Below are 23,881 nucleotides of genomic sequence, written 5' to 3' on the forward strand. Positions count from 1 at the left end.
AGAACGACAAAATAGGAAAGCAAACAATAGAAAGTAAAAGGAGATGACTGATGAAAAGACCCAGGTGTTAAAGCACCATAATCAACCAATATCCTTTCATTGCTCATCATAGAGTGGCAAACACACTTTGATGTCACACTCCACAAACCCTGCCAGTTGTTGGCAAACACAGCCACAGATCCGGTGCCTGTGGAGGAAAACCATTTTGGGAAATGAGAAAACACAGTGGTAATGAATGTAATGGGAGGAATGCTTTGAGATCAGACAACACTGTTTAATTAAAGCAATGCCGACCACGAGGGAGTACTGCACATAGTTATATCTGATAGGAGTCGATGAGTGTCGCCGGTTGCGATAACTGTCAGGGACTTGGCACACAGCTGTCAGAAAGTAAGCATAAGGCTGTTGTCGGATGAAAACCCTGCAAAAAGAATAAACTCCAATTCTATTGACTCTCTTTACTTTATTGGCTGGGAAGTAAAACTGTTGTGCTCCATATACTGTGAAATGTGTCTTTGGCTCATGGAAAATGTATCAACCTGTGATCTATGATGATCAAGAGATACAAACATCGTAGTACTTGCACAGGAAGTAAATAACCTACTCATAAAGACAAAATAATTATCTTGTTCCTATGCAGAAGCCAAACAAATACTCACAGTATCATTTCAAGTATTTCAAAGTTATTCAAAAATGTGCAATGTGCAACACCAATGTGTAAAGGTCCAGACTGCAGCTTTAAGCAATGGAAACCTTTGGATGCTTGAGAAGATTAAGATTCCCATCTGACAGCAACAGTGTGCCATGTGATGAATAGATTTATCCAAAGTTCCTGACAGCGCATGCCAGTATCAAAGGAAGACGTGTGAGATAACAATTCTGAATATGAATTGATTAAACAACCTTCAAACATCCTCTGCTAAACCAGTCATAACAGATGAGAGAACATTTGGAAGGGAATCCAGGGACAAACAAACCCTTCCTGTCCCCCCCCCCCCCTCTCTTCTATTTACAAAGATTACTCTGTTATTAGTTAACAATGCTTCTACAGAATTACCAACATGACCTGACAGACACACAATCACTTAGAGTGAGTGGGAGCCGACAGCAGACATGATGCAAACGGACGAGGACCAACACACACCGATAAGGCCGAAAGCTGACTGTGAGGAAATCTCCTCAGTCAACTGGATGTGACTTGACCCTGCAAAAGACTAATTCTCCCTTTGTCTCACTCCATCATGCTTAGCAACACGCAAGCACACATGCAGTCCAATCTGAGCTTATGAAATGGGTTCTGCGGGAAATAATTGGCCCCATCGGTGACGAGAGGCGATGGGAAGCAGCTGGGGAGAGCGAGGGCGTTGCGATGGAGAATCCACCGGAGAGCCTGACATTGTGTGCATTCGAATGTGCATCGAACACGGAAAGGTGCCATATGATTTATGACCAAACCTGAATATATAGCATATATATAGCATACTGAATGTATTGAGTGGTCCCATGACGGATAGTGGAAATAAATGGACTCTTAAACACAAATGCTTCGTGGCTGAATTATCTAAGCGGAACGGCAACACTCGTTGCTTTTTACTGTGGTTCCACGGCTCGATAGCATTGAGCTACAATCTCAGTGGGCCAGTAATTAGTGGTCTTCAGATGTTCACAGTTCTCTGGAGAATTTCACCTTAAAAAAGGAGCATGGAAAAAGTGTTGACCTCAGAACTGGGGCTTTATCTTCAAGGTAGCAGAAAGCACAATGGACCACCCTTATGAGAATAAGGGTGTTTCTCAAAGTCGAGGACGCTTGCTTGGTAGCACATGTCTTCCGAGTCACTTGCTTCAGAAGCGAGGCAAGAATCCATCCTAGCCTCGGAAAACGAAGAATTGTGGAACAGGCTAACAGGTGTGCGTCATATGCGAGGCCCCGCCTTAAATGGAGCACGATTACCGCCAAAGATTTGGAAATTGGTCCGTGCGCAAAGCATTGTGGGGATTTTAAGACCGGATTCTACACATGTGCAGCCTCTAAATTTCTCGCTACGAAGTACGCCGGCCTCGGTAGAATTCCAAGTATGCTGGACATTGGAACAGTCCTTCGGCGGCACTCGATGGCGTAGTATGCTTGAAATAGTGGCTCTGGAGCAACCTTCCTCGACATTGAGAAACACCCTAGGTTGATCCATTCATGCTCACCCTTGATTCTTCCATCTTGTATCCCCTCTCAGACCTTCAATTTTGTTGCCTATAAAATATTACGCTTTGCGAAATATGATGGTGAAGATGGTGCGATGAGTTGCACGATTTGCGGCTAACTCAGATTAAAGCAGTCGCCCACATGAGAGATTACAGTGACAGCCAGACTTCTCTCTCCCCCTGACTCTCTTTCCCTCTCGTTTTTTTTCTCTCCATCCCTCCCTCGCATCTCTTATTCCGGAAAAATCTGTTTTGAATTTGGAGACGCTTATATAACAATGCCATCCTGCCTGGCAAAAATGTTACTGACATTGTATTTGTCTCTCCCTCACTCTCCTCCTTTTCCCCCGATGACAATTCAGCTTTTCAATTTGATTTAATTAGCTTTATTGTCATTGAGGTTTAACAGCATCGCCAAAACAACTAAACAAATTAAGTCTGCTCATTAAACTTCTCTCTTTCTCAATCACCGTCAATCACTCTTTCTTGCACATACACAATCTCAGCATACATCCACTTTACTCTCCGATTCTTTCCCAGATTTCTGGAGTAGAGTCTGTTAGAGGCTGAATAACGTCTTCCTTAACTCTGCGCGGCATGATTCAGATGTCAGTTTGAGTAACCATCTTGGATGTTGGATGGGTGGGGCCCGGGGGTAGACATGAGGAGGGGAAGGGATGTTCTCAAGATGACCTCCCACCTACCTCATGCAAGCACGCTGGGGCTTACTGAGCTGTGAAATCCTTCAAGGCTCTTTGGCTCTTCTCTTTAAGTGCTTCTGAAGTGAAGGATCCCAAAAAAAGACAACACTCATGACTATCATATGACCTTCACATGTCGATTTAGATTGTGCTGTAATTCATAATGTATTTGAGAATTCATATGCAAAAGTACAGATTTAAATAAAAAGTTGATTGAAATAGTTGAAATGATTCAACCTGGAGACGGTGAAGTATTGCTTCATCGTTCATCCAGAAAGCACTTGCATGAACGACAGCTACTTTTTTGAAAATCATTAATCAAAAAATAAAGGGGAAGATATGTTTAACTGTAGGTAATGTCAGAGATTGAAAAAGTGTTAGCTACTCAGGATAACACAGGGCATTTTGACATATCGCTTGAGCATCACATTTCTGTAAGCATGTCTTTGTGGTGTCTGTGAGTGTTTGATTTCTCAGTGTTTGACATGTCAATATGGGCATTTGTTGTGTAATGTGGCGTAGCTGTGACAAGTCGTCTGTCAGCATGTCCTATATGTGTGTAGACACTTATCCTATGATCCCTCAGCACACATGCAGGCAAAGACAACACAATATACTGTGACTCACATCTTGGAGAGTACGTCATCAAGAGGGCTCTGCTCTGTTCTGACTGCAATACCCACGCTCCCCTGTTGCCTTATTCTCACTGCACACACACATGACACAGTAACTCTGTGGGCGAGAGGAACTTAGCCGTGCCTGACTACTTTCTGCCGAGTGTGCCGACCCCTTTTTTGGAGTGGAGATAGGATAGGGGATTGTTTGAGGTTTGGTGGGATGGGGAGGAAGTGGGCCAGTGGGTAGTGAAAGGGGCAGTGTGTCCAGCGTCCCACAGGAAGACCCTTAGGGCTAAGATTCATACTCCATGTGTTTAAAAGCGGGTTGAAAAGCTCCGCACACTGCTCAAACCAACAGTTTATAGTCCAATGGCTGACCAATATTCTCTTTTGAACTTTCAAATGTTGAGCAAAAGCAAAAGGAGTTTTTAGTTTTTAGTTGGTGCTTTCTGACATTAAAAATCATCAGGGAGCCGAGGAAGCCGTTTCAGTTTTTTATTGAGGTGCTTGTGTTGCAGCTTCATTGGGCAGGCATTCCTTTTTTTATCTAGTGCTGCACTCCAGGATCCAGGACAGTGCAGAACAGAAAAGCTAAAACAAGATCAACAGCATATTGGTTTAGAGAGGAAATAACTATAACATCGGAATTATGATTATTATAGTTAAGAAGTCTCTGAAAATAGCTTGTCTATTGTGCCCTGCAGTACCATCCTATAGAGTTATTGTGTTGGCATACTCCACTCAGCGGGGCTCTGCAGTGCAACAGGCAACCTGAGAGCTCATGTAGCATTAATTGCCTCCCTGGAGTTAAGTTCCCCATGTGGTGCTGCTCATGGTGCCCAGCGTCAGGGTGTGACAACAGTGACAGGAGGTAAAGCGAGTGTGACATATACCACCGCCCTTCAGAGGAAGTCAGTGGACTCGTCCCACTCTCTGCCCCATCCACAGCAGCTTCACCCTTACATCAGGGAGTGTTTGACCCAGCCCCGGGCGGCCACAGCACAGGAAAGGGGATGGGGGAGGTGTGGAAGATTACCGAAATACCCCCACTTCACAGCTGCAACAGGCAGCCTAGCCAGAAGCACTGACACACACACACACACACACACACACACACACACACACACACACACACACACACACACACACACACACACACACACACACACACACACACACACACACACACACACACACACACACACACACCACACACACACTTTAATATAAAATGACCCTAACTCTAAAATGAAAACGTTTTTAAAAAAAAGGTTGGTCCTTATCTTTTGATATATGTGAATACACAGTTCACCCACATATTTCTGGCAAGCCAAGAGATAATTTTCTTTACCTCTACTGTAGATCACTAGCCTTATGATTTTGAATTTAGATTCAATAAGAATAATTTAGTAGTGTGTGAAGCAACCCCTAAAGATACGTTCTGCCTTCTTGTTTTGATTGAGAGGCTGGAGCTGAGCAGCATGTCATCCGACCTGGCTGTCTACTTAATTGTAACAGCATGTTAATGAGACACAAGATTACCCTTGCACTCCTTGACCCCGTGTGGCTCCAGCACTTCCGTAAAGAATGCCTGGAATCAATCAGACCTGAACAAATCTCCGTCTCTTGCCACTTGCTCAGTCTGCGTTCTATCTCACAGAACTTTCTTCAAATATCCCTAATACCACATTGATTTGTGCATACTGCAAAATAACAAAGCAGATGAGTGACCAACTGTGTTTTGGGACTTTTTTCTCAAATAGGCAAGACACGTTTTTCCTCATACAAGGCTAAAAGAGCTGGATAGTGAAACAAAAGAACATGACATTTATGTTGTTCTGTGATCTCTTGACAGCATCCTCCAGATTTATCTTCAACTACAGGCACCATGATAGGTTGTGGGCGGAGGAATCAATGGCATAAAAAAAGAGACAAAGATGCAGTTATTTTAAGCCCTATGTTACCTCTGTGAAAGTGTAGGAATTGTATTGTCCCCCAGCTGAACCAATAGCAACCCCCTTTACCCTCACAGTCTTGGCAAGGGTACATGCAATACCATGTGCCTGTGGGTCTTGGCACTAACGATTGCATGCAAACATCTCTGGGGGGAGAACATAAATGGTTGAATAACTATTCTAACACATAGTGAGCAATGGTTTTGACCTGGGTGGTCTTAGCATCATCAGGCCACAGCACACCATCTGGTGTAAAACAATGAAGCCACTGACTAGATTTTCCAAAAGCTATTTCCATCACATTGTATAATGATATGTATCTTTATTACATATTTGTAAATTATGACTTTGAGTTGGGGGAAGAGATGAGGTCGTAAAACAAGGGCAAAAGCAGAGAGTGATGATCATGTCATATCTTCAGCTTTGCATCAAGTGGTGCTCATTAACCGCTGTAAGGTGTCGCATGTCATCTGCCTCTGATCGTCAGGGGGAAGATGGATGTTCCAGATGGATTTCACTGTGATTACAGTTGAACCACACTCAGGACAGATCCATCAGACCTAGGGGGAAGACATGCTCACTGCCCTGCGGCTCCATGCTATTTCAAGCTTTCTTTCTTTGAACTAAAGATGCTAAACAGACATGAAACAAGGAATATTGGAGGTTTTGCAAGAAATCAAACGACACCACTGACAAAATTGTGTTTAAAATAATTTGTCATCTGAATTCCAACAATGACTTGAAGACTGGAATATTTAATATGCAACAGTAAATTGGGGTTGAGTTTAGATTTTTATGTTCTCTTCTATGTGGTTTGCATTATTCAACAAGTCTTTTTTCCAAGCCCAAACCAGGCCATTTGCATTCAGGCTATCTAGCTAACCACGACTTTGTGTGGAAATACGTAGGGCAGTGTTGTCTGTCTGCTTTCTGCCAGCCAGGCTCATGACCTAAAAGCTGAAAAAGTGCAGCATTGTCAGGTGGTGTGTGACAGGTGATGTTTGGCACATCTGTTTTACTTATTTTTATTTTACTTTGGTTTTGCCTTGGATATAAAGAGAAACATGTCATTGGAATGGGCATGTATTCGCGCGCACATGATGAGTATTTAACCACATATCATTTGCAGTTATAAGGTAACTTGAAGCCAATTTTAAGCCTTAACTTTGTCCGAGAGATAAACCCTTGTGACTTGAGCCAAAGCAAAATTGTATCTCCAGTTGTGTAACCCATCATTAGAGCAAGAAGTCCTGTTTCAAACAGAAACAGACCTCATGAATAACAGCATAATCCAATTTGTGCAGAGGAAAGCCCCAGAAGTTAATCTACCCTTACATAAAGTTGTGCAATTTAAAAGATGAGGAGAACAATAAGACAAGGAGATATGCATTTTAGCAAGCAAATAAGTAACTATGATGCTTTTAGCCTTGTATTATAATAAATCATGGTTGTTTTTTGCCATGTGCACAGTAAACCTGTACTTTTCAGTACACTGCTGTTTCGTGCATTCAGTTACAAAGTTTAACCATGAAATCCTTGTCTTCCCTACCACCCCACCCCTATTCTTTTTCCAGGATGGTTCCAAACAGAGGCAGGTGAGGAAGAAAACAGTGTCCTTCAGCTCAATGCCAAGTGACCGCAAGATCAACAGCACAGCTGCTTGCATGGCCTTCATGATGGAGGGTTGTGAGATGAAGAAGGTGCGCTCCAACTCACGCATGTACAACCGATATTTCCTGCTGGATCCAGACATGCACTGGCTCCGTTGGGAACCATCCAAGAAAGATTCAGAGAAAGCAAAACTGGAGATAAAGGGCATTAAGGAGGTGCGTTTGGGAAAGAAAACTCCAGTTCTCCGCAGTAATGGTCTCTCAGACCAGTTCCCTGATGAATGCGCCTTCTCAATCATCTATGGGGATAACTATGAGTCCTTAGATTTGGTAGCCAGTACAGCCGATGTTGTCAGCACCTGGGTGATGGGCCTGAGATATCTGGTGTCTTATGGCCGGCACACGGTGAATATGGTGGAACCAAGCCAACCGAGTCTTCGAACATCTTGGATTGGCTCAGTGTTTGAGCTGGCAGATATGGAAAAGGAAGGACACATAGATCTGTTCAGGGCCACCCAGATAATCAAGGGGCTCAACCCTGGTATGAAAGAGTCTAGGATAGAGCTGAAGTTCAAGGAACTCCAGAAAGCTAAAGACCAATATGGAGAGGCAATTAACATGGACACCTTTGTAGAGGCCTACTGTGAGCTCTGCACACGACCAGAGATCTTCTTCCTAATGGTACAGTTCTCCAGTAACAAGGAATATCTGGACAGTAAAGATCTGATGCTATTTGTGGAGGTGGAGCAGGGTGTGGAAGCAGTAACAGACGACATGTGCCGGGAAATTGTTCAAAAGTTTGAGCCATCCGCCGAAGGTAGGGAGAGGGCCTACCTCTCCATTGACGGCTTTACACACTACCTCCTCTCCTCTGAATGCCACATCTTTGACCCTCAACACAAACGTGTGTGCCAGGATATGAGCCAGCCTCTTTCCCACTACTACATCAACTCGTCACATAATGCCTCACTTCTGGAAGACCATTTCTGGGGATCTGCAGATATCAGCAGCTACATCCGAGCTCTAAGAATGGGCTGTCGCAGCATTGAGGTCATTGTATGGGATGGCCCTGATAATGAACCAGTTGTGTATGTGGGTAGTTCTGTAGCCTCACATCTAGCTTTCTCTAAAGTCCTGGACATCATAAACCAATATGCTTTTGAGAGCTCTGAGTATCCCCTGATTCTCTGCCTGGTGACCCATTGCTGCATCCCTCAACAGAGAGTCATGGCGCAGCATATGAAGAAGATTATTGGGGACAAGCTGTGTGTTGAGCCCCCAAACAAGGAGGATATATACCTCCCCTCCCCTGAGAAACTCAAATGTAAAATCCTCATCAAGGGTAAGAAGTTACCGCCCAACTGCACTGATGTTGAGGGTGATGTGACGGATGAGGAGGAGGGTCTGGAAATGTCTCGAAGAGTGGGAGGTAATGAGAAGGACCAGCTCAATGGATTAAGCTACAAGAGACTGAGGCTGTGCAGGGAGCTCTCTGACCTCGTAACTCTCTGCAAGTCAGTCCAGTTTAGGGACTTTGAGATCTCTAAGAGAGACCAAAAACATTGGGACATCTGCTCCTTCAATGAGGTAGATGCAAACAGATATGCCAATGAGTTTCCAGAGGAATTTGTCTGTTATAACAAGCGCTATCTCTCCAGGGTATATCCCACACCAATGAGAATTGATGCCAGCAACATGAACCCCCAAGACTTCTGGAAGTGTGGCTGCCAGATAGTAGCCATGAACTACCAAACCCCAGGCCTCATGATGGACCTCAACCTTGGCTGGTTCAGGCAGAATGGTAACTGTGGGTATGTTTTGCGGCCAGCCATCATGAGGGAGGAGGTGTCCTACTTCAGTGCCAATGCTCGTGACTCGCTGCCAGGCGTGTCTGCTCAGCTTCTTCACATTAAGGTCATCAGTGGGCAGAATCTGCCCAAGCCTCGTGGCTCTGCAGCCAAGGGTGATGTTGTGGAGCCCTACATATATGTGGAGATTCACGGCATCCCAGCTGACTGTGCTGAACAGAGAACCAAGACTGTGTCTCAGAATGGTGACAACCCTATTTTTGATGAGAGTTTTGAATTCCAGATCAATTTGCCAGAACTTGCAGTACTGCGCTTTGTCGTGCTGGATGACGACTACATTGGCGATGAGTTCATTGGCCAGTACACCATCCCATTTGAGTGCCTACAGCCAGGCTACAGACATGTCCCTCTACAATCTCTGACAGGAGAGTTCCTACCAAACACAACTCTTTTTGTCCATGTAGCCATCACCAACAGGCGGGGTGGAGGAAAGGCTCATAAGAGGGGTATGTCAGTCAGGAAGGGTAGGAAGGCCCGGGAGTACACCACCACCAAGACCACAGGGATCAAAGTGGTGGACGAACTCTTCAGAGCTTCCACCCAGCCCCTCAGGGAGGCCACAGACCTCAGAGAAAATGTGCAGGTAAGTGACTACATACTTAAAGTACTAAACATTTATCATAAAACCATTACAAATGACACATTGGGTTGTGTAGAGCAGGAGATTTACATTTTGCAAAAGGTTATCAATGTTGATAATGCTGTACAGGTAAAATAGAGTAATATATCACTCTTTGTTACTATTGATGGGTTGTAGTCTAAAAGTTTAATTAAATAATTTAACATTTTACTGGGTAAAGACAGCAAAACTTCAGATCCCAGTGCCGTAAAAAAATATTGGTTGCACTTGCCTTCTGCTAACTAAATTGGATGTCCAGTGTGTAAATGGCTTACCATTGGCAATATTGCAGAGCTGTTCCTTTTCTTCAAACTGCATAACATTATTATAACTTATACTGCTGAGGCTTTGCTGGAGACAATGACAGCTCAAATCTACTGTATGCACTTACAGGTTTTGCCCGCAGGCACATCATTTCCTTAGCAATCTCCATAGAAATATTGTGAACAAAATATGTCATGTTACAGTAGATTCTTCATGTTTATTTTTCTATTGGGTTTAAAGTTAAGATGTGAAAAGACAGAAAAGCCATTTTCACCAAGTATAACCACATAACCTTTAATTGCTTCAGTAGGTCAAAACTGATGTAAGTGTTTCTGGTTGGGATCATTTTAATTGTTGTGGATATAGTCTTGTGACTAATTGTTCTGTATTAATGTAGTACAAGAGATCGGTAATAAAGTAACATTGATGTACAATTAGGAGGTTTATGAATAGTGTAATCATTAATGAGAGACAATTACTGCCAAAGGGAGAAGACTATGTTGCTAGGCACTTAGTGAACCAATTTAAAAAAAAAAAAAACTGAGAAACCGCAGCATTGAATTGTCAGATGACCTGTAGCAGAAGCCTTTTAGTGCATGTTTCTTTTGGTTTGTGATGACTGAAGGGTGTGGTACGATGATAGTTTCATTTGTTCAGTACACAATTATGCTTTGGTAATATTCTCAATGTATAACAAAGTACTTTGGCAATGTAGTTACCAAACAAGACAACTTACATTATGACGTTTTCCCATAAATAATGGGCAAACATAAGACAAATAACTCCTCTGGCTTCTTAATGGCTCACTAAACACAAGACAAAACAACACTAAAATCAGACAAGCAAATGGTAGCACATTAAAGGTCACTTAAATGTATGTAGCTTGAATTTTGTAAGAATATTGATGTTGCCTGAGTTACTTTAAAGTGCGTCCCTGAGCTCAGAAGCTCAATATGGCTGAAGAGAGGATGGGATTTATCTGCCAGGTTTTTGACCTGCATTCCTCTTGATTATGTACGTCTCGCATTCAAAACATGGTACCAGGTAGTAGATTCTGATTACCGATTGTCTTCTGTAATTTCCTGCCTTAACCGGTCTCTTGTGCATATATGACCATTGCAAGCTTAACAAAATAAAACATATAATGTTGTCAAACTATCATGTTTATCTGAAGCTAATGTAGCGCAGTCCTTTTTTGTGTATCCAGGTCATAAATACCAAGATCTGTCCATCTGTCTTCAGCAAGCCGAACCTCCATCTAATGGCACAGCAAACAAAAAACCAGAACAAACTAAATAAGGAGAGATGCAATCAGAGAGATTCTGGTATGCTGTCAGGCATTTTTGGGTTGTGGAAATAATCAATGTTCAACAATCCAAGAAGGAGAGAAATAGGATCGTGTCCGGGAGGTGAAATATTACAATATTTGGCCAAATTGCTTGTTTGAATAATCTAAATTATTGACAAATTGTTACCTCAATTGTTTTTCATGAATAGGGCCATATCTATGTTTGGGTGTGAGTCCCCATGGGACCATTTCATAAATAAACATGAAATACGGCTCACTGTAAAGTCAGCTCTGTAAATCTGACTCAAACTTATCAAGCACATCCTTACTTTTGTAAAACCCACCTTATCAAATATGTATGCAACTTGTGAAATAACTACAGGTATCACCTGTCACCGCTGACTCTTAAAGCGGCTCTGTTCCTTTGAAGCAGCTCTACTTATTAATGGCCTTGGAAACTAATCTAATTTATAATACAGAAAATGTCACTATACAATTTAGATGTGAGTCGGCATCTTTTAACCTGATCAAACAACACTGGCACCGCAACCGCTCCGCAAACCACAATTTCCTCAGGTTTGAAATGTAAATTTTTCTTTTTGAAATGAAGAGATAAAAGTTACGGGAAAGCAATAAAGAACAAGGTCTTTGCCTTTCAAATGTAAAAAATGGACGGTTGTGAGAGCTTTGTAGAGACCAGCTGTGTGGAGCCTTTAATCTGAAAGGAGCTGGAGGGAAGAGGAAGGGTCGCTGGCCAAAAAGCCACACGGCAACCACAAAGCCAAGTCTGGAGGCTTTGCCAACCCTACTTGATTAGACGTTAAAGTGAGAAAGAATTACCTTGTGTACTCAGACTCACACAAATCCCAAATATCACATCATACAACCTTAGCCATGAAAGCAATGCACACAGAAACATATTTAGATGTCACCGCTTAAAGCGTTATTTCACCTCACTAAGCTCTTTAAGACTCCTTTATCCTTCAACAGCAAAGCTTACAGGGGTTCTGCTATTATTAATAACATACATACAAGTGTCTAGGACTATTTCAAATAGCAAGGAGATCTATGAACATTGACCAGTGGGCAGATATGACAGGTTGCCATGTTTTATATGTGGATCTGGGCAGCAAATCAATTATTTCCGTGGGAACCCTGAATAAAGTCCAGAGTGCAGCAGCCCATGAACTGTAAGTGTTGATAGAGGTGTAGGAGAGCTGCCAGCCTGTGGTTTATTGTATTTGCTACACACAGCATGTGTGTGTATGTGTATGTCTGTGTCTGTGTGTGAGTTTGTGTGTGTGTTCGTGCCATCATAGTCACATTCACCACCACTCAATACTGTGGGCCAGAGAGAAGAGGAGACAGATTGAAGCAAAAAGAGAGAGTGAGAGGAGCAAACAGAAACAAAAGCTGTGTTGTAACAAGACACAGAGCTCTCATTTAGGGAATGTTAGAATGGGAGTAAAGTGGGGGAGGGAGTAATTAAAAACACAAGCCTCTCATTGGTGAATTTCAACACCATAGCTTAGTAACAGTTTTGCTTTTATCGCACAACAGTTAGCGAAAAACATTCAGGCATGCAGTTTCATACATACATGCTGGGAATCATATAAAGCTAAATTAATGCTAATAACATGCAGTCATAGAGGCTCGTGGTTCTCACACACGCATACATAATCACACACAGGGTTTCAGAGCTGTCCCGCTTCTACCATTGTGTTTCCTCTCATGGCTCTGCTCTAAGTGGTGTTAACTGTAGCAGAGGCTAAGCATACAGATGCCGAAAGCGCCCCTTGGCCACCCTCTTCGTCTACGGGAAGGTTGGGCGCCGCACTGACAGCACATCCTCTGGGGAATGGTAGGGGCAATGGGGGGGATTTTTCTGCAGGCCTGGAGGTCTATCCCAGGGAGACGGCTGGTTCCCACACTGCAGACTGTAGAGTGTGTGGAAGGATTCCCAAGTACCAATTCTAGTACCTGCTTTGTATTTCCGAAACTCTAGCAGTGGAGAGTTGTAGAGAAAACATAGCAATATTAGCCATTATCAGGGCTAAAACTATAAAAGCACTGAAATGCAGTTGAAGAATCGCCTTATTGTAATTTTGATTAGGATGCGATGATTTGACAATATGATAGAATGTAGAACAACCTAACATTGAAAGCAGTAGTCTGTTGATTTTAAATGTGAAAGGGCAATACAAATATGTTATCGCTTAAATCCATAATTTAGTGAAATAATAATGACCTCAATGTTGACATAATTAATCGTGACTATCAGTTTGGCCATTATCGTGCAGCCCTAGATTGATGGCAGTTCAGCTCTACTAACTATATACAGCTGCCCCTGATGAAAAAATAAGATTTGTTATCACTGATACATTCAACAACAAGACAAGTTGATATATTTCTTTATTTGTCTAGCAGCAGAGAGCTTGAATGGCCTGCGGTTCATGTAGAAACGGAACGTAGGGAAAATAATGCTTCTGTAATTACTTAACTTTTGTACTAAAGACCTTCAGGCTGTGGTCAGAGGCTTGGCTCCGGAGCCAGGGGGCTGTTGAATGAGCAGACTGACGTTATGGGAGACAGATAGTTTTACTGTCACCAAGACAAACACTCGCTGCTGTCTTATCTCGTTTCAGCTCTGAGGGAAGTATCAAGTTGCCTCTAATTAAATCGACTCACTCATGGTTATATGCAAAAGGTGTTAGCATTATTTGCCATTCTTTCGGGCCACATCACCTCATTTGTCAAGCAAAAATAACCCTACACAAATTTGCCTTTGTTTCTTTGGTTACAGCAAATAGGTTCAGAGCACAAAGATACTCAGGATGTTAATGTGTAATTATTTATTTGAACTGGTCAATTTAACACTTACTTTTAATTAATACTGCTCCTCAAAGCAACTTAATTTATGAAACATGTAATACATTAAACCAAGATGACTCAAATGCAGCATACAAAGTTAACACGTTTTATTTATGCCTTTTTTAAGTACTTTTACCCTATCTATTTCCTTCATTGTGGATGTTTTCTTTCCCAGAATGCCATGGTGTTCTTCAAGGAGCTCTGCGGCCTGACCCCGGCCGCTAACATGAAGCAGTGTATCCTGACCGTGTCTACCTGGCTGGCGAACAGCGAGCGGTCACTGAGGGTAACGCTGGACCTGAGCGAGACCTACCCCACCATGGAGGCTCAGGGTCCGGTTCCTGAGCTGCTGCGCAAAGTGTTCAATGCCTATGACATGGTAAATAAAACGCACAAACACAAAAGAGTGAATATGATGCTGTCAGGCAAATAGTAATGCTCACACTGTTGGGAAAGAATGACAATGGAATTACACACATAAGCAATACTCTAAACAAGTATTTTCTTTAAAAATTAAACCGGTTAAAGCATTTATTCCTCTGTTTTCCAAGGCTGGACATTGTTGTTTTCTTTCTGTTTTCCAAAATCAAAGGACTCCGTTGTTTCAATCGATCTACTTGTTCATAGTTAGCACCATAGCTACCGCTAGCAACCAGGCTAACGTAACTGTCAAAGCAAGGAAGAACTGTAAAAATCCTATAGAAAATAGAAAGTCAGATTTTAGCAACATGAGGTACGGCACAGTAAAACAGCCGGTGGTTTTAGTAAAGCAGTTTTCGCTGCTTACTGATCCAGCTTAGTGAAATCTGTCTTTGTCCCTCTTTAACTTTTTTCCACCTCATTCAACAAGGTTCTTTTTCGAGTAGAACTTCCAGAGCTAACATTTCTCAGGCTGTTTCACTACCTAAGAAAAGCTACTTAAAGGTGGGGTAGGTAAGTTTGAAAAACCGGCTCGAGATACACTTTTTGTTATATTCCATGGAATGCTCTTAACGTCTCGATAGCAATGAATATCTTAAGTGCTTTGACAAAAGATCCATAAGAAATGTCATCTGTGGAAGCCGTAGTACTGTAAAAAGCACGACAAATCATCTGAGCCCGCCCGGCTAAAATAACTGGATGGCCTACCTGCTTGTCAGCCTTCCATCTGTGCACAAACTTATCTCGTGCCCTCATTGGTCATGTGCGCATTCGTGTGTTGTAGGAGGGGCTCTGTAAGGAAGTGGCAGATTTGTTCCGGCTGTGTATTTTCAAATTTTAGCGATCTCGATCTGGTTTCTCCAAAATTACCCACCCCACCTTTAAAGAGCCTGTGACAACATCCCAACAACTGTTGTGCAATGAAATATTGGGCTACTAGTAATCTCGAACCGTCAGTTTAAAAAAGAAAAAGCGATACCGTTCCGTTAAATATCAATAATTTCGAACATCGCGGGGAAATTCCTTCGACTCATTTTAAAGTTTTGGGGGAAGCCGGAAGTGACGTCAATGCGGGAACGCTTCACTGTGCGGCGAGAGAGCCAAACACGGACAAAGTGTGTTGTCATGCGTAGAAATGGTGAATTACTGAGTTTAGGCACGTTAATAACGTTTTAATGAAGTTGACTACAGTATATTCATATTTGTCAGTGCTTTCATGTCAATTCGGCGACATAAACATAAATGATCGTGGTGAAGACGATGATTACATTAGGATTAAAAATCGGTAGTGAGAGCTGCTGAATTTTCTCCCGTCGGATGTGATATAAAAACAAATCGATTATTTTTGTAGTTGTAAACTCAAGTGGATGAAACTACATTTATTAGTGCTTTCATGTCAATTCGGCGAACATATGATACATTAAATGATCGTGAGGATGATGATTAAAAATCGTTTGTTTGAGCCGGTCTGCATTTCCTGATGAGAAAACAAACGATGCTTTTTGTAGTTGTAGTACACCAACATGGATTAAACGTGTGGTTTTTACCACAATGTTGGGGAAATTAATGGATAAAATGCACGGATTATTATTATTATTATTCCCACTCCGATTGGGACACTAGGTCCACCGTTTCCCCGCAGCGAGGCTCCCCCCGTTGACAGTTTACGTGGGCTGGGTGCAGTGGCGGACTGGCATCCCGATGGGCCGGTACCGAAGTGGGCCGGTCGGATAAGTCACTAGCACATCCCCCATAGGCGGCGCGTGAGGCTCAGGTTTGAGAAGGCTAAATAACTTTTTTTACCTGACGCTGCCCGCCTCCGGCGTCTATAGAAAAGAGATCAACTCAGTGTGCGGAGTTTAAATCTCTCAAGTCATATTACAGGATAAAGGAAATACAGTTTAAACTGCCGTATGCAGAGAAGACGCCGACGTGTCGCACTTATCATTCATATTACATCATCAATCAGATCATCGATCATATCATATCATAATATATAATATATTTCCTTATCTGAGTCAGCTGAGCCGTATCTGGCCGTGCAACACTTACAGTGTCACAGACTGGATGCAGAAGTATTATTTTAAGCAACACATTATGTTGACGAAACACTCGAGACAAATGTAATTAAAGTCAGATCCACGCGTGTCTTAGACGTGAACGCGCTCTCAGCTGGAGAGAGAAACCCTGGCTTGATTTACCGAGTTGATAACCAGCGTCGTAGGACCGCTTAGCGAGATCTCGTGTGTTAGTTTGTTGTTAGTTTGTTTGTTACTCAAACATATCCAGGGTCTGTTGAACTGGCTTCGTAGTACAGGGCACAGGTGGCGAGCAGCGCTAATGTCAAAGACACAGACATTATACATTATATTTGTATTTTACCAGGATACAGTGACACAAATATTTACATATTTACATTTACTATCTACAGCACCCGCCACCCCTGACATCCCCCACTCCCCCCGTTGACAATTTACTAGCGGTACCGAAGTGGGCCGGTCGAGAGTCCCGGGATGATTTTTAGTCCCAGTCCACCACTGGCTACATGACCATATGATCGCCCATATTGACGCACCTCATTCCTAAACTTCTAACAGATACAACATAAACCGATCCTTCAGCCTCACATGAGCTCTCAGACACGTTCAACATTAACCTGTCATCGCTGTCTGAGCTTGCTGCTGTGTGCGCCGTCGTGCGTTTACATCTGACTGTATATATATAAAGCTTTACATGCAGAAGCTGGGATCCTGGACGGTGCAGCTGGAGCGCTGTGCCCGCAATGACGTCACCCATCATTTGGCGGGACTTGAAGAATCCGCGAGAAGATCCAGAAAATTGTCAACATTGAAGGCAGATTAATGGTTATCAAAGTACAAATATCCAAAATCAGTTCAGTAACGATTTTCAAGGGGACAATATTTACTCAAATTGATGGGTTTGGATGATGGGGGAAAACCGTGTCACAGGCTCTTTAAGGATTCACAAACCTGGATATGTTTAACATTCTTAATTTAGCTAAAGCCATCACTTAAGCCAGACAGATTGTCATGATGCAGCTTCTCATTTTATAATCTCACATGTCTTTCTCCATCCTGTCACCTCTATTACAAGAACATTGCTTTTTTTCATCACTTGACATTCGCCCAAGAGTGGGATGGAGGACTGTAATTAGTTATCACCTGCTGCTTCCGCTTCCATCCTGTGAGGCTTGGTGGGAGCTGGTGAAATGGGTCATGAGATAGAAACAAGGTTGTTGCGTCCGCTCTGCTCAGGTTGTGGGCACTCTCGCTGCTGATGCCTTCAGTTGTGACGTAGCGAGTGACATCAGGAGAGCAGAAAGTGCGTCTCCAAATAGAACCTGCTTGGGCTTTTATGAGGCCTCACGCTTGGCAGGAGGTTCGGTACTGTCTGAGCAACTCACACGCTCCAGTCCACAAAAGAAAACGTGAAAGAAGAGCAGAAAAGTAGAACCGTAATCTCTATTTTATCATTTTAGACGCTAGAACATGTATTCTCAGGTTTCACCAAAAAATGTTGTCTCTTTTATCAACCTACAATAACAGGTCCCATCATTGTTACTGACCTGGTAATTGCCTAGAACTTACACAAACGAAGTACTACAACTTTTTCTCTATATTGAACTACTTTAGTGGTTGAATAATAACCTATGGACTTGTCTTGAGGCTTGGGCCTGGTCAGCTGAGTCTTTGTGTTTGCTCCCCAGAGATTGGCCTGTTGGCAGGCTCCCCGCTCAATAACAGAGGGCCCAGTGTGTGGAGTGTGGAGTGTGTGTGTGTGAATGCATGTGAGCTCATGGCTGCCAACACTCGGCCATTTTCTGTACCACATCAGTGAGCTGTGCGTGTCCTCATTCACCCCTGTGTGGGCTGCAGCCAGCAAACGCTGTAACCCTGAACTTAAAGGTCCCATGTCATGGCAATTTCCACTGATCATAATTCCATTGTTGAGGTCTATTAGAATAGATTTATACTGTGCAATTTTCCAAACTCACATTGGTTTCGCATACAGCATCTCTGTAAAGTATGTTGTATTCACTCTCTCCACTAAACGGCTCGTTGCCGCTCTTGCCCCCCCCCTCCCTGTGAGCCCAGTGTGCTCCGATTGGTCGGGACCAGTCGGGACGTTGTGAATCGCGCTGAACTCCGTGGAGGTGTGATTTCCTTGTTTAGCGATACACAGCGAAACACAGCCAAACTCACCCTGAGCACACACAAAGTCACAGCCGAAGTAAAAACAATAAGTGTGGCTTGATATTGAGTAAGAAAAAGGTTGATAAACGCTGTGAGAATGGGTCTGCAGAGAGAATTTCGCCGCGATCCCAACTGTCTGTTATCAGCCTGCAGCCAGGGAGGAGAAATCAGCTGAGCTGCATGCACTGAGTGTGTGTATGAGGAAGTCCGTGGATTGGTCAATTTGGACCAATCAGCGGGGGCTTAACGTAACGGCTCCACGGACGTAACGTAACGGCTCCACGGATTGGTCCATTTCGTTCCGGGGACGACATGACATCAGATGTCCCCGGAAGAATCAAATGGACAGTGACGTATCTCCAACGAGGCGTTTTGGGAGGTATTTTCTGTGTTAAAGTTTTACTCGCTACAGGGTGTACTTTGAGGGTTTTGACTCTGCACACCGTTTACATGCATAAAAACCTTCATAACACACAAGGGGACGGGTAATAACCGGAAAAGCATGACATGTCACCTTTAATAAAAGGGTCAACACACACACACACACACACACACACACACACACACACACACACACACACACATACACACACACACACACATACACACACACACACACACACACACACACACACACACACACACACACACACACACACACACAGCTTTAACAGATGTAAAGTTATGTAAATGCACACAGTTACGTTTCTTCCATTGATAACATTCTTTTCGTAACCATTAGGAAAATGTTGGACCCAGATGCTTAAACACAAAACCACCATTGTGTACAGACCTTAATTGTGTTCATACTGGTGTGTTTTAATTATTTTCTTTGGGTTGATATATTTAAAGTGCAGCTAGCTAAAAGTCTCTCAATACATAAAATATATTGCTGAATTTAAGTGAGATTCTGAGCTTTTTCTTTGACTCGTCATTTTGCAGTGCAGCTTTAAGACATAAAGCATTTAGCATTCAAGACTTTTCCTTGCTGCTGTTGGAAAATAATTGCTTTCACTCTTACAGTACTCAGGGTTTGCTTCGGTAAGAAATAAATGATTGGAAATATAGGTGTATTAAGTACTTAATAAATAAGGCATCAACAATTCTACGTATGATTTTCCTTTAGATTCCTATCTTAAAACAATCACGCTTTTGATGGGACTGTCCAAAATGAGTTCACCTGATAAAACCTTTTCACACTGTCACACTTTCACAAACCAGTTCCCATGAGGATATCAAAACATGAAAAGGCAGGCATGTGTACCCCCACACAACACGAGAGTCCACTTCCTGTCTCCCTGCTAACAAGGAGTGTGAAACTTCATTATGTTCCTCCTCAATGCTGCGGGGCTGCTGCAGCTGCTCCTCCTCAGCCTGGGATGCTCAGGGGCTCAAACTACACAAGAATATAGAAAGAGTAGAGGAGAAAATACAAAGTTACATCTCTTTCCTTGTGTAACCAATACATATGTGATTTCAACGCAGATATCCAGTTAGAATCAACTTTTCATATATGCAAAGGAATGTAATCCTGGTCACTCATTAAACATTAAACCGTTCATAACCTAAATGCTACATAGCTTACTAGACAGACTTGCATTAGAACGTTTAGAAAGCAAACCTGCTTAACTTAGTTTATTGCAAGGCACTTTAGTTATTATGCAATAATACTGAACACCCTTCCTTTAATTTTCACATGAGTTTTATCAAGCTTTATCATGATCTGGCTTACAAGGTGAAACAGTCCTATACTGTGTCTAAATGACAGATTCATTTGAAAGAATGCTCTTCGTCTGATTATGATCTTGCCCCAATTAAAGTGATCAAATAAAGACATTTATATGACAGCTACACCCGATACATTGAGTTAAGGCTGAATTGTAATGCAGCGAACAGCTCAGCCCAAATAATTGCTGTTGAGAGGATCAAATGTGGCAACACCTCTCAGCACAGTGCTGTGTTCAGACCCCAGTATGATTCAGAGATGTAATGCAAACTAACATGACGTCTTATTTTTCTTCTAGATGATCCAAACCAGCAGAACACTGATCGAGTCAGCTGACGTCGTCTACTCCAAGCTCACACAAGCACAGCGGGCAGGTACGTTTCATTATGGGATGAGTCCTCAGACTGCAGCATCCCCATCCATCCTCTACATCTTCTGCACTGCATCACAACTGGATGCCTAATCCAAGCATAGGAAATACTTTTGATGATTTCATTCTGTTGTGAGGGTTCTTCTAGTTCATGACATTTCACAAAATAAGCAGTGTTGCCTTGAAACACTGGGAGATCTCTCTTCTGTGAGGAAAATGACTATCAGACACAAATTAAATTACCTTACTGGCTTGTTTATTTAATATCATGAAGAAAAATGTAATCATAAGACACAAAGCAACATGATTTTGTTTGAGGAGATGCTCTGATTTTTCGGTCCACATGAATATGCAGTTTTCAAACGTACTCTGTGTCGTGTCGTCCTGCCTGATAGAATGTGCGTGTGAGTGTGTCGGCATCAGCATCAACAGCAGTGGCTGTTGTCGATAGACCAGGCCATCTTCAGTGAGTCAGCGTTGGGTAGTTATTATGTCAGTGGGCAAGTGAAAACAATCAACCAGCCACACAGACAAAGGGCTGCAGGAATAGAGGACAGAGAGCATATACATAGGAGGACAGTGTGGGATGAAAGGGGAGGAATGGCCAAACAGAGAGAAAATAATGGAATTAAGGTTTTATCAGTTTTTTAAAAAGGGTTTCTCAATGTAACAGGTCCGGCTTTTTAAGTGGTAAGGATACAATTCACCATAATAACACCATTTGGAGAGATATTGCTTCGATTCAAGAAATCCCGTGGCTTATCTTCACCAGCCTCTTTTACATACAGCAATCATTTGTTCTCATTTGCTTTGTGACCCTACTGTGCAGCAAGGCCTCTGCTGTAAACAGGAGCATAGTTTGAATACTGACATCCTAATTCTGCATGTCTATACCTCATATTCTCCCTGTAGGCTTGTCACCACACATACCACTGAGACAATGTGAAACCTACAGAGATTCAGGCCCAATGGACAGAGTGTAATAGCTGGTTAAAACACGGGAGCCATATGTTGTTTGTGTGTTGTGTATGATAAACCCAAGCAGACATGGAAGGTTCACTCACTGACACATGCCAACCCAATATCCTGAGGCCGATAAACCAATTTAAGCCCGCTATGCCCAGCATTACTCCCTGGTGTCACACAGAGGCAGGCATATGTTCCCTCACCCCCACCACAACCAGCCAAGCTGATATTCGTGCTGTGTAATTACCAAGGGATGCAGGTTGAACGCTGGGGCTTCAATCAGAGAGCTGTCCCCTGGTTTTGAGGTTCCCCAGCCCGGAGCTGGAAGCATCTTCAAAGGCGATGACTGCAGAGTTAAGCAGATCTCAAACCGCATACAGCCACAGATACCCTCACATCCGCGTCAGTAGTTCCACACCGGAGGCTGATACTCGGCTTACTGCTGCTGTCTGGTGAAAACCTACAGATTTTCAGGAACTACATTAAGAAAATCACCCTTGTTGTGTCCCTCGAAAGTATGCATGTTGAAAGTAATTTAGTTTTAAAGGGCCTCAAAAGCCCAGGGGTTGAAGTGTTTTCCTTGAGAAGCTTGTAATCCTTGCAATCCAATTGAATTGAAAACATGGATATTCCTAAATTTGGAGTTACAAGGTTTTCACAGCATTATGTAAGAGTGATACAATGAGGCAGAGGGTTGGAGCGATAGCCCTGAGGGGCCTCAGCTGCATGCCAAACATAGCACTTTCCCCCCCGCCCACTCCCACTCTCCTGCCCCCAGCACTCACACACAAGCCTCAATCCAAACCCCTGCCATTCGCAAATGTACAAAGCCTGTTCATTCATGCTTCCAGACATTCTTTGTTGTTGTGGTTTGGATTACGATACTTGACACTGGGAAAAAAAAGAGGGGAAACTGCAGTGTACAGGGTGCCAAGAAAACAGATGTCCAAGCACTGTTTACCAAAATCCAATTACTTAGCTTGTTATGTGTAAAAAAGCAACATAACGTAACAAACTGTCTCAATTAAAAAACTGGGAAATGACAGTTCTACACTTTGAATGAAAAGTAACCCTGTTGGCCTTAGTGAATATACATTAAGATTAGCTAAGAATAAAGAGCAAAGTGAGTCTTCAATTATTGTCCGTTCATAATCACAGAAACAAATAGATGAATGTGTCGTTGCATGCGATGCTTGAATATCAATTAAGAGGATTTCATGATAGGAAAAATGCTTCGATGGGTAAACTATGATGCTTCATAATGCCTCCGTAAATCAACATTTTTTGATCTGTTATATTAATCTCCACCCTGCATTAACAAAGTAATAACCTTCCAATATTAGCTCTTCTGTCCTGCTTCTCCACTCAGCGTGCCCTTTTCCCCCTCCATCTGCTTACTGTACTGTCTCATCAGATCCCTGCTGTCTGTGTATCTGCTGCTGCTTTAGCTTGCAAATAAACAGAAACGTTTCAGAAATACTGGAGAGTTATTTTTCAGTGTGAAACACAACCCATTCTACCCCTTTCCGTTGTCTTTGTCTTGTTAGGCCTCTGTCTTTTTCCGTTCATAATAGGCATCTTTTATCCTCGAGAGAGCAGAAAAAGCATCGAGGACATTGGAGTGAACTCATGACTCCCCGACAAAATTCTACATCTCTGTGATGGCTGCCAAAGCATGAATTTACCTCTTTTGAAAGACTGACAAGCACTGAATGCACCCTTCAGAAGCCATCTCGTAATAAAATATGGAGAGACTGAGGATGACAATAGCAACAGCCTGAGAACAGACATGGAACGGAGAGTGGAATCGAGAGAAGACGGGAGAAATGGAGTTGAATTTGCATGGAATTGTAGGGTTTGTCCCAATAATCAATGCGGAAGCTAAAGGTATAATTTTGGTATTATATGCTGCATATGAAGGCTGCATATGAAGTTGAAAAAGGTGCTATCGGGGAACAGGCTGCTGTCATCGGAGACAGAATATAGGATGGGGTAGGATCATAGACTGTATAGGATGTGTGTGTGTGTATGCTGTGCAGCTAAGCTTAAGGTCTTTGATTGGACCTGAAATGTTTACCCGAGCCATTAAAAGTGCGTCTCACTCGTCAGCAAGACGCTGTCGTGACAAAGCCATAATCGCAATGACACACTGGTCTGAACTACCCTGTATCCTCCTAATCTTCCGTTCATTTAAAA

General features: G+C 42.8%; 1 protein-coding gene across 1 annotated transcript in view; it reads left to right on the forward strand.

Moving 5' to 3' along the window:
- The window catches only part of stat5a (signal transducer and activator of transcription 5a), a 79,912-nt gene that overhangs the window by 43,972 nt on the left and 12,059 nt on the right, over positions 1-23,881 (forward strand). The window contains exons 2-4 of the mRNA XM_034089344.2: positions 7,044-9,530; positions 14,165-14,368; positions 20,648-20,723. Coding sequence (XP_033945235.1) covers positions 7,044-9,530; positions 14,165-14,368; positions 20,648-20,723 — 2,767 coding nt within the window. The remainder of the gene's footprint in view (positions 1-7,043; positions 9,531-14,164; positions 14,369-20,647; positions 20,724-23,881) is intronic.

This window comes from Pseudochaenichthys georgianus, chromosome 8 (assembly GCF_902827115.2).
Source record: "Pseudochaenichthys georgianus chromosome 8, fPseGeo1.2, whole genome shotgun sequence".
In the NCBI taxonomy this organism is placed as follows: domain Eukaryota; kingdom Metazoa; phylum Chordata; class Actinopteri; order Perciformes; family Channichthyidae; genus Pseudochaenichthys; species Pseudochaenichthys georgianus.